Source organism: Tupaia chinensis, unplaced genomic scaffold (genome assembly GCF_000334495.1).
Source record: "Tupaia chinensis unplaced genomic scaffold, TupChi_1.0 Scaffold000311_2, whole genome shotgun sequence".
Lineage (NCBI taxonomy): Eukaryota > Metazoa > Chordata > Mammalia > Scandentia > Tupaiidae > Tupaia > Tupaia belangeri.
Window position 1 is genome coordinate 43,778 of NW_006159803.1, and position 17,192 is coordinate 60,969.

The following is a 17,192-nucleotide window of genomic DNA, read 5'->3' on the forward strand; positions in this document are numbered from 1 at the left end:
CCCTATGTTTCCATTCTTATATGTAAATGTACCCATATTAACATCAAATTGTATCTTTTTTTAAAGAATTATTTTATAGAACTTTATTTTATGTATTTATTTATTTATTTTAATTTGACCAGAGAAGAACAGAGTAAGAGAGAGAGAGAGGGAACGTGAGAAAGCAAGCCGTTGGGTCCAGGACTTGAACTATGATCAGCTGTATGAGAGTCCAGCACTCCTGACCAACACACCACCTGCCGGCCTCCACATTGTATCTTAATTGTGTATACTGTACTGTAAGCCTAATTAAGACTGGGAAAACATCATTCATCTTTGTGAGAAATAGTATCCTGCATTATTATAAATTTATAACTGCCAGTTAATTGATAAATACCTTCAGATGCTTGAAAATAGCCACCAGGTATCCCCTGGTTCTTGGTTTCCTTCAGGGCAACAATACTTTTGTTCCTTATAATGTTTTTGCATAAGAATTATTTTCCCTGTTTTTTAGATAAAGTTCTTTCTTCTTTTTTAAAGTTTATTTTGAGAGAGAGAGAAATTCAAAAACAAGCACCTGAACAGGGCCTCATATTGCCATTTTCACTTCTAAACATATTCCAGTCAGCGAGAATCATGAGACATGCTTCCACCTGGCATGTGCAGGTCTACTTGGGAACCAGACCCAAATCTTCCTTGCAGAGTGTTGTGTGTCCACGGCACCACCAAAGCCAGGTCAGAATTATGTCATTTTCTTAATAACCAAATCTACCAGCTTACTTGTCTCTCTCTCCATATACTCTACTTTTCCTCCTACAACAAAGAAAGATGTGTCTTTCCTCCTAAGGGAAGCACCTTGACTATGTTCCTTCTCTTTTCTCCTACAAGGATTTTAGATAGATTTTTCTTCTGCCCATATTCAACAGCATCAATTTCTCCTTCTCCCCCTACTTTGTTACCCCTATTCACATATTAGTATGCTTTAATATCAACATATTTTCCTTTTTCTTTTTCTTTTTTTTTTGGAGAGGTTTTTGCTGTAGGGCACATGCACTTGCCAGAGAGAGACAGAGAGCTAGAAAGCGAGAAATCACCCCCAGGCGGGGGATAGCCATGCTGCAATGATGAGGTTGGTATGTATTGCTTTCTTGGCTTCTACTCCAGAGCTATTTTCATTTTTTTCCTTTTTATTTCTTTCAAATTTTTGCCAGAGGAAGTGTGTACTCGCCAGACAGATATGGGGTTGGGGGAGAAAGCACCCCCCAATGGGGTGTGGTCATGCTGCCATCCCTTCTCCTTTTCTTCCTTCTGTAGGGATTTTTGGGGACTCACACACATGTACCTACCATGGTTTCAAGCTACATGGACCAGGACTTAAGCTATGTGATTGACCATGCAGAATCCAACTCCCTTAACTACCAGGCTATGGGCTGGACTTCTGACTCTTTTTCTGTTATTCCATAGAGCTTTTTAATTTTCTTTCCTCTGATTTAGCTCAATTCATGTCATTATGTGTCCACAAACAGACATTGCCTGTCAGTAGTAGAGATAATGCTTGGGCCGATACAGCAATCTCCTCCATCTCTTCAACCTCACATTTATTTTCTAATTCTGAGGAGATTTCAAAAGTGAGGTATAAGTGCCATCCTCTTTTTTTTTAAAAAAGAATTATTTTATTTAACTTTATTTATTTATTTATTTTAATTTGACCATAGAGGGACAGAGAGCGAAAGAGAAAGAGAAGGAAAGTGAGAAAGCAAGCCTCCAGGTCTGGGACTCGAACCACAGTCGGCTATGTGGGAGTCCAGCGCCCTTCCTCTTTTATGAGAGACTTTGTTAGAAGCAGAGTGAGAGAGAACCTAGATTCTGTAAACCATAATGCAGTGGTCTTTCCAGTAGAAAGCAAAGTCCCCACATGGCTGCCTTACCCGAATGAATGTCTGAGAATTCCCACGAACCACAGGGTTTGGTGTCAATTTACCTGCCAAAGTGAAAGTCAGTGCTTGGGCTGATTCAGCTTTTTCTTCATCACTGCTTTCTTCACTTTCATCTTCAGATTCTGACATGAAATGAACAAAAAGTCGAGGATTAGTACTTTATTCTACAGGTCATTTAAAAAAATGAAAATTGACAGGTGTCTTAGGTCTTTACAGGGATCCCTTCTCAAAACAATAGAAATGTAAGAGTTTTCCATTGTGATCTGGGTTTATGAGGTTACCTGTCGATGAGGATGACGTAGAAGTTTTCTCAGATTCAGAATCTTCGTATTCAGGAAGAGACTCTGAAATAACATCAAAAACAGTTTGGTAGCAGCACTAAGTTTGCAGTCTACAGACTAAACCTTTATTCTTGTTCCATTAGTCAGTGACCATGCTTAGCAGAAGGTTGCTCTGAAGCATGCAGATTTGTCCTATTCTCTCAGCTCTAAGTTTGTTTTAGACAACTATAGCCTTCTGCCAAGCAAAAAGGCAGGCAGTGTTTCTATCTAATCTATCTAATGAAAATCTTCAATAAGATTTTTCTGCAAGAGCATTTTCCATTCTGAGGAAGGAACATTTCTGTATAAAAGTTATTTAACAATGAGAAGAAGAATTCTAGAGAGATATTCTCAATATTGAGGATATTGCCATTTATGTATTATAGTCTCTAGAGCAGGAGTCAGCCAGCTGTGGTCTGTAGGCTAACCTTGACCTTACACCTTTTGCAAATAAAGTTTTATTGGAACACATCCACACTCATTGTGTCCTTATTGTCTATTGCTGCTTTCTCCCCCAATAGCAGAATTGAGTTGTGACAGAAACCATATGGTCCACAGAGCTTAAGCTATTTACTGTCTTTCAGAAAAAACATGTGCTGACCCCTGTTCTAGAAAGAGAAACAGTGGTATTTCACTCTCAAATCATGATGTGATTCTTTTACCTAGTAGAAATCTAGATTCTAAGACATTTCTTCCCAGGGCTAAACCATAACTAAGCAGAAGATAGTAGATATTTCCTTATTAAATATTTTATATCAGGAAATGACTCTATACTTCATACTATAGTGAATAAGTCAATTTAATGGAGCCATTGAAGGTGCTAATCAAAGAAAAAAAGAACATGTTCAGCACTGTAAAAGTGATTGGGGTAGATCCAGGGTATTTTGTGTTATGAAATAAGTCAGACAAAGAAGATCTTAGAATGAGCGTATTTCATTGTTCACTTGCAAAAAAGAGAAAAAGAACAGAAACTGCACAAGGACAGGAGAGAAAGAATACATAACTAGCTTCTTGGCCGGACATACTCACTTAAACTCAACTGTTTCTTGGTATTGCAGAGGCGGCTCATAAAGTTTTTGCGTGCCTTTTCAGTTTTCTCAGCGATATTTTCAACAAGGTTTCCAGTGCTATGCACAATGAGGTTCACACCTCTTCCTAATCTGTATAAATCATCTCTGTTAAACACATCGTCGCTCATGAAGTCATCAAAAATGCCATCAACCGCGTTCCTGACAATCAACTTCACCTTATTGACTGGATCATCTTGGCCTGGTCCCTTCCCTGTGAGAATGATGAGATATTACATATGGACAGAAGCTTAGATATCTGGTTCGAGGCCAGTGATTCTCAAATTCCAAGTTGTGTAAGAACCACCTGAATATCAAGTGGAACTCCAGTCCCCAAAAATGTATCTTAAGAAAAAATTGTAAAATTTACTTTATTTTGGGGACAGCAGGTGGCATGGTGGTTAAGGCTCTGAATCTCACATGGCTGACAGCACTGTTCAAGTCTTGGATCTGGTGGCTTAAAAAATCAAGCCAGGCACATGTGCATGTGTACTCCAAATTCCAAGGATACAGGAGGAGAAGTGATTGCAGTGTGGCCAACCACCTTTGGTTGGGGTGATTTCTTACTTTTCCTTTCTTTCTCTCTGGTGAACACATATGCCCTACTGCAAAATGAACAAAATAAATAAATAATTGAAAAATAAATTATTATTAAAACTTAAATATAAAATTATTTTTATTTAGAGTCCATCACTGTATATCTGGATAGCACACAATATGGTTTATTTCTTCCATGAGTGAGAGAGGCAGTGAGAAAGAACCCACAACAGTATCTTGACACTGCAATCCATCCCCAGTCTGAGCCACATCATGGCACCCAAACCTGGTATACTGAGGGAGGTCATAAGACCTTGCCAAATGTGTGGGTCAGCTCCCTCAGAGTGTCATGTTTTACCACTGTATGCCCACCCAGCTCCATTCCTGCAAATTCTGATTTTTTTTTTTTTTAGGTTATTGCACTTGCAAAAGATAGAGAGGGAAGGTGAGAAATCATCTCCCAGGAGGGATGGCCACATTGCATCCCTTCTCCTCCATTCCTCTCTTGGGATTTTGGACACACACACACACACACACACCCAGTGTGATTTTCAAAGTGTCAGGTCCAGAATTCAGACTATGGTATGGGACTCGAACCGTGGTCAAACATGTGGGAATCTAGCACCTTAAACACCATGCTGACTGCTGACCTCACAAATTCTGATTTGAAGGTCAGAAGAAGGTTCATGAATTTTCCTTTCATATTGTTTCTGAGGTGATGGCTTATCAACCTAAAAAAAAAAAAAAAAGGCTGTGGCATAATAAGTGAGGTAAAAGTAGTTTATCTAAGCCAGGGCTTAGGATGCATCACTCAGATTTCAGTTTCAGGTTTCTCTTTTGATCAAAATGGTAACCAAGAAAGCTGGATAATGTAATAAAGAGAGGGCCCAGCAGGTGGTGTGGTGGTTAAGGACACGACTGCCACGTGGTTGACCACGATTCGGGGTCCTGGACCCAGTGGTTTAATTTCTCACTTCCTCTCTCTCTCTCTGGTCAAATTAAATAAATTAATAAAAGTTAAATTAGAAGTATAAATATATAATAAAGAGAACTGGCAGAAGAGGGAAGGTTTCAAGTTCTTAAATGTTTACATTGGTTCATATAAACAATAGACTACTGATCGTCTACACTTATTTTTTACATCACAAATTCAAAAACATTTGGAAGAAGAAAGGGCAGGGTCACACTGTGAAATCTCTAATCCCTTCATAGCATTGCAGCTTCTTTACTGTCAACTAAAACATGCCTTTTGGGGTAATAACCCTGATGGGTGTGGGGTGTAACCAAAGTCTCAAGCTTATGCTTTCAAAAGGCTTTAAGATATGGGACCAGCAGTTAGCGTAATGGCTATGTCATGTCGCTGGACTCCCACGTAGTTGACAGCAGTTCCCCTCCCAGACGTGGTGGCTTAAAACTCACGCTGGGCGCGTGTGCGTGCGTTGCCCAAGATCCCGAGAGGAAAATGGAGGAGAAGGGATTGAGGCGTGGCCATCCCCCCTGGGGGGGTGATTTCTCTCTCTCTCTGTCTGCCTGGTGAACACACGCGCCCTATAGCAAAAACCTCTGTAAAAAAAAAAAAAAAAGATTCAAAAGGATCTCTTACACCACAGTCTTCTCTGGGCTGTTTTTCTTTCACATGGCAAAGCTGCTGATCTAAGACCACATTTAGAATAAAATTTATTTTGTTCAGCCCTTTATTTTATAGATGGGGAAACTGAGGTTCAAAAAAGTAGAGCGACCATCTAAGGAACTTAGAGTTCACTGACTCAGGCCAATATTTTTTACCCTTACTTCTATGAGTTTCTTTCACTTTCATCAGTAACTAAGGAAAAAGACATTATATTAAAGATGCATTGCAATAAAATATAGACTCATCAAATCTGTAAAATGATACATTTTTTCAAGGCTAGCACTGTAATAGGAAAAAGCAAACAATTATACATCCTGTTTTTTGCTTTACTTTATTCTTTCTTACAATTTAGAGGTTAACTGATGTTTGTAGCTTCTGCAAATAATGTACTCTATAACTATTGTGACAAATAAGGTCATAAATAAGCCTGTTTGCTTAGAAGAGGAAACTTAAGTCACATTCTTTAGGCAGTAGTCACAGAATGCAACCAGATCCAGGCATTCCAGGGGAGAAATCTTAAAGAGATAGGAATGATTGCTCAAAGGACACAGTGTAAGAATGTAACAAGTTAATTTGATGGAATCATAGTAATCTTGTCATTAACGGAATACTCATGATTGTTTAGATTGTTTTGTTCAGCATGTAGCTGGAAGAAAATAAATTGTAGCTTCCCTTAATCTGTCAATGTATGTCACAAATCTGAGTTAACAGATTCTATATCTCCATAAGAACAGAATGGGTCCTAAATGTCCTGTGAAAGGAAAAGGGACCCAGAACAATTTTGGGAAAATCCTGAGAATAGGAGTAACATTGAACTAGCTAGATTGACATTACAGACAATAATGGATAAATGAGAGGTGTAATGATATATATAACATGCTTTTGGGAATTAGTTGGGAGCTTCTTAGCTCTCAGCTACTCCCTGTGCTCCAACACAGCTAAATACACTCCCTTTCTCCCTCCTTGCTTTGCCCCTCACTTACTCACAGAAACAGCTCCCAGACTGTAGCCAACAACAGCAGGGAGGCCCTGTGACAGGGATAAAAGGCACAACAGTAGCACAAACACACTCACAGGCAAACATACCACACTCGATGTAGCTGGTGACTTGCTGCTCTAAATAAAAGGACACAGAGAGCAGAGAAATGGAGGAAATGCAAGTTACTTTGTTCACTGCACTTTGTGCCTTCTCACCCCAACGACAGAGTACTTAGCCACCAGGAGAGAATATCAGGTGAGTGCAAGTCAAAAGAAAAGCCTAAAATCACAGGAAAATCTACAATATAGATCCAGAGTTTTCACATGTTGCTTTCTTTCCTGAAGCTGTAACTACTAACTGAGAAACTGTTAGCGTGCTCACTGCCTCCCCCAGCTCCCATCTCTCCCTCCAGCTCCCATCCCTCCCTCCATCCCCAGAGTGAAATAGTCATGTGTGGTGACACGTGCCCCCTCCATGCCCTCCTTCTTTTCCCCCTTGAGCTGCTAAAGTCCCTTAAAACACTGCCATACAGAAGAAAGGAACTGGAGCCACTCACCAGCCATGGCTGCTCTAGCTTCCTGGGCAAGAAAAAGTCTGAAACTGAAAGTAGTCTCATTAGCTTCTTCCTTTCCTCACAGCCAACCAGCTATTGGTATTGTCTAAATGGGACATTCTACGCTCTCCCATCCTCCCTTTCCTGTAGACTACTGTGATATCTAACTTCTTTCTTTTGGAAAACAGGAAGCAAAACGACTTTTATTCTCTTTGATATAAAAATTATCAAAATGAAAATATACACACATGGAAACATAGGTCTTTGCATTTGGTTTCCACTCTGTTTCCTTAACAGTCTTAATCAATCAGGTTAAATAAACTCCTATTTGTTTTTGCACATATAGGAGCTTCTAAAGGGCTAGCAAGCCTCCCTTTAAGTAAGCCTGTTCCTCACTGCAGTGTAAATGGGAAGTTTGGAGGGGATAGAAAGGCTGACTGGGAACAGCTAAGGGGAAGGCTCCTGTCCCCCCCCTTTTTTTTTTAAGAGGTTTTTACACTAGGGCCTGTGTGCTCAACAGAGAGACAGACAGACAGACAGACAGACAGACTGACTGACAGTGAAAGGGAAAGGGGCGATGGTCATGCTGCAGTCGTTTCTCTTCTATTCTCCTCATGGGGTATTGGACGTGCACACACATGCACCCAGAAAGATTTTGAAGCCACCAGGTTAAGGACTCGAACTGCAGTTTGCCATGTGGAAATCCAGCAAGATGACTGCTATACCATCTGCTGGCCCTTCCTATCACTTTTCTAAAAACTTAGATGAGATGTCTCTTTTCTTTCTCTCTCCAGAGCAGCTCATTTTTCTATTCTGGGTATTGTTTACACGTGAGACCCACGTATGTACTTTTGTTTGCTTAATACACAGGGGACACTTTTACTTAAAAAAAAAAACTAAATTATGGATATATTTGCTATTAAATCAAACCATAGGAGAGTTTATACAATGGAAAAGGATCATCTACCTTCTTAAATACCACACTACAAAGCAACTAAAATTAATGCTTAAGTTGCAACATTCTGAACTTTTGTCCTGTTCTTTTATAAAACACTTCATACAATATTAATTTCATGGTGTCCCCAATCATGGGCCTCCTTATCTTCATGCCCTTTCTTTGCCTAAGCTGTGACCTGGCCTCTGGCGTGTCTTTGGCCAACATGATGCAGTCAAGGGATCTGGTGCAGCTCTGAGCCCAGGTTTTAAGAAGCCCTATGCACATCTTCCTTTTGGACACCTAAACTTCCATGTGAATGGATACATATTTCTAGAGGATAAGAGACATCAGATGGAGGAGGGCCGGTTGGCTTATTCAAGGTCACCCTAGACCAACCTCCAGCTGGATGTTCTGCAAGCACACGGGAGATCCCAGCCTTGTCAGCAGACACCTGGCTGTGAGCGGATGTTCTGACACACGGATGACCCCAAAACAGGCAATACCACCAGCTGACTGGTCACCTCATGAACAATAGTACATTCTTCTTGTTTTTAGTCACTGAGTTTGGGGTGGCTCATTACTATATAATAAGTAACTGATAGACACATATTTACCTATAGCATTTTTTGTTACAGTGCTGGTATCATAAAATCATAGTATCAATAATTTGCTTTTTTAAACATAACTATGTATGACAAACATTAACTAAACATTAAAAGCTATGTGATTTGGCGGGGCCAGCAGACATTGTAGTGGTTACATTACTGGACTCTCACATGCCTAGCTGTGGGTCAAGTACCAGATCGGATGGCTTAAAATTCATGCCTGGGAGACCAGCAGTTAGTGTAATGGCTATGTCACTGGACTCCCATGTAGTCTACCGCAGTTCTAGTCCTGGACCCGGTGGCTTAGACTCATGCCAGGCGCATGTGCGTGCATACACAGGATCCTGAGAGGAGAATGGAGGAGAAGGGATTGCAGCGTGGGAGTGATTTCTTGCTTTCTGTCCCTCTGTCTCTGTCTGTCTCTCTGGTGAGTGCACATGCCCTACAGCAAAAACAACTAAAAAAAAAATAACACCCTGGCATGTGTGCATGGGTGCCTAAGATCCTGGGAGGAAAATAGAAGAGAAGGGATTGTGTTGTGGTCATCTCCCCTGGGAGGTGATTTCTTACTTTCCCTCTCACTGTCTCTGTCTCTTTCTTGTAAGCACATGTGTACTAAGGCAAAACCCTCTAAAACTAAAATAAAAACATGTGATTTTTTTGATATAGTTGTAAATGTGCTACTAGATTATAATTTTAAAACGTTTCGTCAAATTAATGCATATGTAGGAAACTAACTGTGTAGTAATGAAAGACATATAATTAAAACCATATTTTTCATGGCCTACCTCCTAGTCTAGAGGTTATGAAAGCTGCACTCCCCCATAGTCAACTGTGCTTCAAATCCTGAACCCCACAAAATCTTGGGTGTATATGTGTGTATGTCCTAGTGGAGTAGCAAGCATTGAAATGTGACTATACCCCATTGAGAGAGTGCTTTCTCCCTCTCTATCTGTCTCTCTCTCTCTCTCTTTCTCTCTTTCTCTCAGGCATGTAACTTTTGGCAATTGAAAAAAAGTATATCCTCCAATACTCTTCCTACCACCTCAGTCCCACATCCTAGATGTAAATTCCCTAAATTATTTTGTTTTTGTTTTTTGGTGGTAATTTTCAGACTCATGGTTACATGCCTTTTTATCCCTCTATGTCCTGATATTAGATGATGAAAACAACGCTGTTGACTGCCTTGTGAAAAATAAAGTTGTAGGTCACTTTCACTGCTTCATCTCTATCCTTTTCTCCTGTTCAGTGACATCACGATTTTGATTTTCTTGATTAATTTTGAGACTAGTTTAATTTTATCAGTATGTGAATTGATGATAGGCATACAATCAATTTTATCTTTTCTCTCCTCAAATTATACAATTTTCTTTATATTTTATTGTTGTAAAATATTGACTATCTTAACCACATGTAAGTTGAAGGGGGGCATTCAAAAAATACATGGAAAATAATGCCATGAAAAACACTGTGCATAAATTTCAATTTTTTTTGCCACTATAAGAAGAATTATACTTTATCAAGGAACTTTTGAAGTATCCTCATGCATTCCAATGGTATTAAATGCATTCCTCACATTGTGAAATCATCACCACCATAAAATCTTCAGAACTCTTCTCATATTGTAAAACTGAAACTCTGCACGCTATTGCTTTCCCTCAGCCCATGTAGGCCACCATTCTATTTTTGTCTCAGTGATTTTGACTGCTCTATGCACCTCACATAAATGCAACCACACAGTATTTGTTTTTTTGTAACTGGCTTAATTTCCCTAGCCTAATGTCCTCAAGTTTCATCCATGTTGTGTGTATGTTAGAATCCCTTTCCTTAAAAAAAATAAAATCCATTCATTCCTATCTTTCATGAGAGAGAAAGAGAGTGAGAGACAAAGTGATAAGCACCCCGATGAAGTCCTCATGTTGTGATCAATGCCCACATTCCGTCCAGTTCAAGAGATGCATGTACACCTGGGATGACCAGAGTGGTTTGTGATCTGAGGTCTCAAGATCTTTTCCATGTGGGTCCAGTTGCACTTCCACTGTGCCATTCCCTGTCCCCCCTTCCCTTCTAAGGCTGAATAACATTTCATTCTATGCACACATCACATTTTTATATCCATCTGTTGATGGACACTTATCTTGGTTCCATGTCTGAATGATTGTGAATGATGCAGCTCTAAACATGGATGTACACATATCGCTGTGCAGCCCTGCTTTTAGTACTTTTGGCTAAATATGTCTAAGTGTAATTACTTTATCATATGGTAACTATTTTTTTTGCACAAGGGAGCATATGCATGCATGGATGGAGAGAAACCGAAAGCAACCCCAATGAGGCCCATTTATAGTAGTGTTTTTTTTTACCTCCATTTCTCCTTTTTGTCAGGACCTGGTCACACATGCATGTGCACTCCACGTTTTTCAGGCCACTGGGACCAAGATTTGAACTACAGTCAGTCATGTGGGATCTGGCTCCCTCTGTACTGTGTTTAATTGCTGTGCTGTGGGACCAGCCCAGTAATTTTTATAGCCACCATACTGCTTTCTACTGTGACAATACCATTTTACATTGTCAGTAATAGTGCATAAGGATTCTAATTTCTCCACATTCCCAAGGTCAATTGTTATTTTCTGTGTATGTGTGTGTGTGTGTGTGTGTGTGTGTGTGTGCGTATTCTGTTTTGATTGTAACCTTCTGTATGGGCTTGAAGTGATATCTCATTGGAGTTTTAGGCTCCACCTCCAAAAGTGGGAAACACTTATTTCACTTGGTGAAGTGCAGATATAATATGAGCTATAAAGCTGGACAATCCAGTTAGATTCTTCCACTTCATTTCCACTCAGCCACCATTTTAAATAAAATTATATTCTCTATTAGAGAAACCAAAAGGACACAGTTCATTTGTTTTCATTTTACTGAAAAGGTTAAATATGCATTCTATACTGACAAAGGCACTTCTTGATAAAAGAGGACTGGACTGCCTGTATTTTCCTGCAGAAAAGAGAAAGAACAGAAGGTCAGGATGGTTATCCCTGGCGGTCTTCATCCCTTCTTCAGCACAATGCTCTTCCCATCTTCTTCCCTGTGCTTTTGACACTGTCCTTGACTTCTGGGACCCATGTAATTTACTCACCAAAATTACTCAGAGAGATCTTTGGAAAACCTATTCTTTCATGTCACTTCTCTGCCCCAAAGCACTTGGGGGTTTTCTATTTCATTCATAATAAAAATTTTAAGATATGCCATGTAATAACAAAGGCCCATAAGACCAGTCTTCTCATCATTTCTTTTTTTTTTCTTTTTTTTGGAGAGGTTTTTGCTATAGGACTCATGCGCTCACCAGCCAGACAGAGAGAGACAGAGAGATAGAAATTTAGAAATCCCCCCCCAGAGGGAATGGCCATGCCGCAATCCCTTCTCCTCCATTCTCCTCTCGGGATCTTGGGCACGCATGCACATGCGCCCGGCGTGAGTTTAAGCCACCGGGTCCGGGACTCGAACCACGGTTGACTACGTGGGAGTCCAGCAACATAGCCATTACACTAAATGCTGGTCCCACTTCTCATCATTTCTCTAAATTCTTCTCTGCCATTCTTCTCCTCTCATGCTACTCCAATTGCACTGTCTAATTGCACTTTGAAAAAATATGTTGAGTGCATTTCTACTGCAAGACATTTGTATTTGCTGGTCTCTGTAGTGTGTGTGTGTGTATGTGTGTGTGTGTGTTTTCCTGAATAAGAACCACAAGGTTCACACTTCCATGGTGTTCCTCCATACTTTGTTCTGATTTCATATTTTCAAAGAAGCCTTTCCAGAAGAACCCGTCAGTAGTAATACGAACACTACCACTTTGTGTGTCTCTCTTACTTTCCTACTTATTTCTCTTACTTTCTGAATTGTGATATATTTACCTCTTTATTTAGTCTTAGTCTGTCTCCACTGGCAAGAATGTAAGCTTCCTGAGGGTAAAGACTCCATTGACTCTGCTTACTGATATATTACAGGCCATCTAGAACAGAATCTTTCACAAGGCAAATGTGAGTAAATATTAGATTAACAGGGACCACAAGCAGCATGGTGGTTAAGGTGTTGGACTCCCACATGACCAATCAAGGTTGAAGTCCCAGGTCTGGCAGATTGCTTTCTCTAAAAACTGTCTCTCTGTCTCTCTCTCTCTCTCTGGTGCATAAAATAATAGTGATAATGGTAAATAAAATTAAATGAATAATTCTTTAAAATTTATTAGCCTAACAAACAATCCAGTGTGAAACTGTGGTCCTACTGGACGAATTAGGCATTAAAAAAGTGTTCTGATAAAGTATCAGTATCTATGCAATTTTGCAACTGGGACATTGGAAAATAGAAGTAAGAGATAGGAACTAGCGTTAACGTAATGGCTACATCGCTGAACTCCCATGTAGTCTACCACGGTTCAAGTCCCAGATCCGGTGGCTTAAATTCATTCTGGGTGCATGTGCGTGCATGCCCAAGATTCTGAGAGGAGAATGGAGGAGAAGGGATTGCGGCGTGGCCATCCCCGTGGGGGGGAATTTCTCGCTTTCTATTTCTCTGTCTCTCTCTGTCTTTCTGTCGAGTGCACATGCCCTATAGCAAAACCTCCCCCCGCCAAAAAAAAAGTAAGAGATGATGTGGTAAATATTTGAAGTATCAAGATAAACTTCACTGTAAAATATGATTTTAAGTTTTCTTCCTGAGGAAATTAATAATACATTTATAATATGTTATGATTTAAAAGTATTGTGAGTGAGTATAATAATCATTGCAGGGAACCAGCAGTTAGCGTAATGGCTATGTCGCTGGACTCCCATGTAGTCGACCGCGGTTCGCAACCCAGACCCAGTGACTTAAATCTCACGCTGTGTGCATGTGCGTGCGTGCCCAAGATCCCGAGAGGAGAATGGAGGAGAAGGGATTGCAGCGTGACCATCCCCCCCTGGGGGGTGATTTCTTGCTTTCTGTCTCTATGTCTCTCTCAGTCTGTCTGGTGAGCCCATGAGCCCTATAGCGAAAATCTCTCCCAAAAAAAAACAATAAATAAATAATCATTGCAGACACATTTTAATAAAAAAGTTTAAGTGTTAACATGAGAACTTTCGAGGAGTTTCTAAGTACTAATGGAGGGTCTGAATACAAACTGAATGATTTTGATCTGCACTGAGAGAGCAGTCAAGGAACAGTCTGAGAAACAGCCTGCAACAATACAAAATTTATAATCAGGGAAATATCTTATACAGTCTGGTACTGGCAATTTGGTGTCAGTAAATGTGTGAAGAAGTTCGCTCTTAGAGGACCAATCCTGATTTCTCATAGTCACCCCTTCTGTTTTCTCTGTTGTTTTCTTTTTAGGGTACCATTCAATGTTTGGTAAAACTACGTGTGTGTGAGTGTGGAAGAAGAGTGAGAGAGGAAGAGGGAGAGAAGGTATGAGAGAGAAATGAAAATCAGCAATAATAGAAGTACGTGTTTATTTCTATTTTAATAATTGCAACCCTGGGTCTTCTGTTGTTTCTCACTTGCTGTGGCTTTATTTATCTTCTTGATTGATTAGTTGGTTGACTGTGGAGATGAAGGATTCTAATATGTAAGAACAGAGTTTTAAAATAACAGGTATTGGAGCCAGCAGATAGCATAATTGTTATATTGCTGGACTTCCATGTAGTTGACCAAGGTTCGAGTCCTAGACCTAACAACTTAAAACTCAAGCTGGGCACATGTGTGTGTGTATCTAAGATCCCTAGACAAAAATGGAGGAGAAGGGATTGGAGCATGGCCTGGGAGTTAATTTCTTGCTTCCTGTCTCTTTATCTCTGTCTCTCTGGTAAGCACACACACCCTATAGCAAACATAGCTCTGAAAAAAAAGCAAATAATCACCAAATTATCTTAACAAAAATTATTAATTTGACCATCTAAGCAGTCAATTTTCATTGGTATTAGATCTCACCACCAAAATTATTCCCCCATTTATTTTATACACCAACAACTCTTGATACTTAACGATTTTCAATTGCCAGGGAAGAGGTAAAAATATCTCGTCATTGATAGTCGTTCAATGGTGGGCATCTGAGCTTTCACATTTGGATTTTCAAATGATTTCTGTACCTAAAATAAAAAGGGCTTTAGAAAAGTTATGCTTATGAGCTCTGGAAAATGCTAGCAATGAAGAATGTTCCTGGGGTTTATGGAGCTAAGTCCACAGATATTCTCACTCTCTGCCTCTGCTACCCTATCTCTTAAAAAGGGGGCACATCTGGGACCAGCAGTTAGCATAACGGCTATGTTGCTGGACTCCCATGTAGTCGACCGCAGTTCGCGTCCTGGACCCAGTGGCTTAAAAGTCACGCCGGGGGTGTGTGCATGCATGCCCATGATCCGGTGAGGAGAATGGAGGAGAAGGGATTGCGGCGTGGCCATCCCCACTGGGGGGTGATTTCTCACCTTCTGTCTCTCTGTCTCTCTCTGTCTTTCTGGCGAGCACATGCGCCCTATAGCAATAATCTAAATAAATAAATAAATAAATAAATAAATAAATAAATAAATAAAAAGTGGGCACGTCTATCTAATAATTGATGCATCTATATTAATTCAGTACATGTTAATTGAATGTCTGCTACGTGCCAGGCACATTGAGGGGTTGAATAAATTCTTGCTGTCATGAAGCTTGCATTTTAGTAATTACATGTAAACAATAAACACATAAATAAAATACATACTGTGTGGGTGGTGTTAAGAATTATGGAGTAAAATTAATTAGGAAAGGGGGGGATAAGAAATGTTTAAGTTGGAGAAAGACTATCACAGGTTCCCTCATGGAAATTCTATCTAAAGTGTCTTTCTTTATCCACTACCACATGTATAGGTCTTTTTTCTCAATGGATCCTCCAAGAATATGTAGTCACACAGTTGTTAGTTAGCCTCTTTTTGTATCCATCTATCTCACAAAAATGTGAGTGCTAGATGTGCTTATGCTACAGCTGCCTGATTTACCCGTGTTATCAAGATAGAGGCATTAACTAGTAGACAACTTGGTGCACTCTTATTTAATAAATGAAGCAGTGAGAATTAGTTCTAAATACTTTCCATTTCCTGAATTTCATGAAATTAGAGCCCCGTAGCATACAAGTTACATTTTTATATTATTTTGTTCTACTTTCATTTTCCACTGTGATATATTGATGTCTCCTCCTTCTAAACCAGATTCTAAACCCCTGAACAATAGAAACCACATACCACTCTACTTCTATTTACGTGCCCAAGTCTGTCATTGTCACTTGAAATGTGAATAGTGATAAATTCTTTCTGAATAAATGATTAGAAGAAGAATGAAAAGCTTACCTTCCTAAATACTTCCTCTAAGTGACAGCGCCAAGAATACTTTTGAAAGCACGAGATGAGTTGTATGATGAAGAGAGAGCCACCTGTGGCAGTTCTCCAGGATACATTATCTACAAAGATAAAGAGTGGGATACCATTTGCTATGGCCTCCACTATTTTCGCCATTACATTTGTGTGTGTGTGTGTGTGTGTGTGCAAAATAAAAAGCATAGCTAGGGCAGCCAGGTGATGTGGTTATGGCAACTGGATCCTCTATGGCCAACTATATAGTTTGAGTGCAAGACCCAGTGGCTTGAAAACATGTCAGGTGCCTGTGTGTGCCCAAAATCCCAAGAGAAGAATGGAGAAGGGATTATGGCATGGGCATCTTCCCCAGGGTGTGCTTCTTCACTTTTCTTCTATCTGTCTCTTTCTCTGTCTCTCTCAGTGAATGTGCCTTAGAGCAAAAAAGAAAAAAAAAAAGAGAGAGAGAGAGAGAGAATAATCTAGACAGAAAGATTTAGTGGGCACACTTAAATGTGTACATTAAAACACATGCACACACACTCTTTTCACAGAGAGAAAAACAATTCTGGTAGAGCCTGGACCAAAGGAACAGCTTGGTAAGAGTTACTGGAACTACAAGTGATTGGGTGGTGATTACATTTTGGTTCTTGAGACTGACATTCTATGATGTGTCTTATGTCCATTCACTTTGCTTAAAAACAGAGACTTGAGAGATAATTAATAATTCCAAGTTTTTCTCAGAAAGATGAAGGAAGTTTCCCACATTCATACAGTGAATAAGTGACCAAAAATGGCCACCTGGTTCCAAGGTTGTTTACAGGTCACACCATGCTGTCTTTCACAATGTAATAAGATATATGAGCAAATCCAAATTTTTAGTTAAAATTTTAGAAATGTACTGTACAGCATAGTGCCAGTAGTTAATGATACTGTATAAGATAGTTCAAAATTTGTTAAGAGTGTAAATCTTTAGTTTCCTTACACACACACATACAAACACACACACACACACACACATACACATACACACAAGATCATAATAATGTATAAATAGGAGTGAGAAGATCTTTTTTGGGGGGAGGGATATGTTTATGGCATATATTGTGAGCATTAGTTCATGAGTATAAATGTATTTTGACATTCAATTGTGTACACTATCTACAAATTGTATGTCAGTTATACTTCAATAAAGTAAAACTTAAAAATTTGCAAACAAATGTAACAGTCAAATGTAAGATACTTTAAGTTGATTATCTGCAGCCAAAATACAAACCACTGTTGCCTATT

At 39.6% G+C, this 17,192-nt stretch overlaps 2 protein-coding genes across 5 annotated transcripts in view; both read right to left on the bottom strand.

Moving 5' to 3' along the window:
* The window catches only part of LOC102489486 (caspase-12), a 19,429-nt gene extending 12,349 nt beyond the window's left edge, over positions 1–7,080 (bottom strand). Inside the window, exons 1-5 of the mRNA XM_027772839.1 lie at positions 7,006–7,080; positions 6,557–6,581; positions 3,266–3,517; positions 2,198–2,260; positions 1,961–2,038 (exon numbers count right to left, since the gene is read on the bottom strand). Coding sequence (XP_027628640.1) covers positions 1,961–2,038; positions 2,198–2,260; positions 3,266–3,517; positions 6,557–6,581; positions 7,006–7,065 — 478 coding nt within the window. The 5' untranslated portion in view covers positions 7,066–7,080. The remainder of the gene's footprint in view (positions 1–1,960; positions 2,039–2,197; positions 2,261–3,265; positions 3,518–6,556; positions 6,582–7,005) is intronic.
* A 4,369-nt stretch (positions 7,081–11,449) lies between these two features.
* LOC102490614 (caspase-4) overlaps positions 11,450–17,192 on the bottom strand; it is a 40,409-nt gene continuing 34,666 nt past the window's right edge. For 3 of the 4 annotated variants that reach the window (XM_027772850.1, XM_027772846.1, XM_006150928.3), the window contains 3 exons: positions 15,900–16,009; positions 14,563–14,666; positions 11,450–11,535 (listed from right to left, as the gene is read on the bottom strand). In XM_027772850.1, coding sequence (XP_027628651.1) covers positions 14,568–14,666; positions 15,900–16,009 — 209 coding nt within the window. In that variant the 3' untranslated portion in view covers positions 11,450–11,535; positions 14,563–14,567. Of the gene's footprint in view, positions 11,536–14,561; positions 14,667–15,899; positions 16,010–17,192 lie in introns of those variants that run through there. The other variant, XM_014588764.2, reaches the window with a different exon arrangement.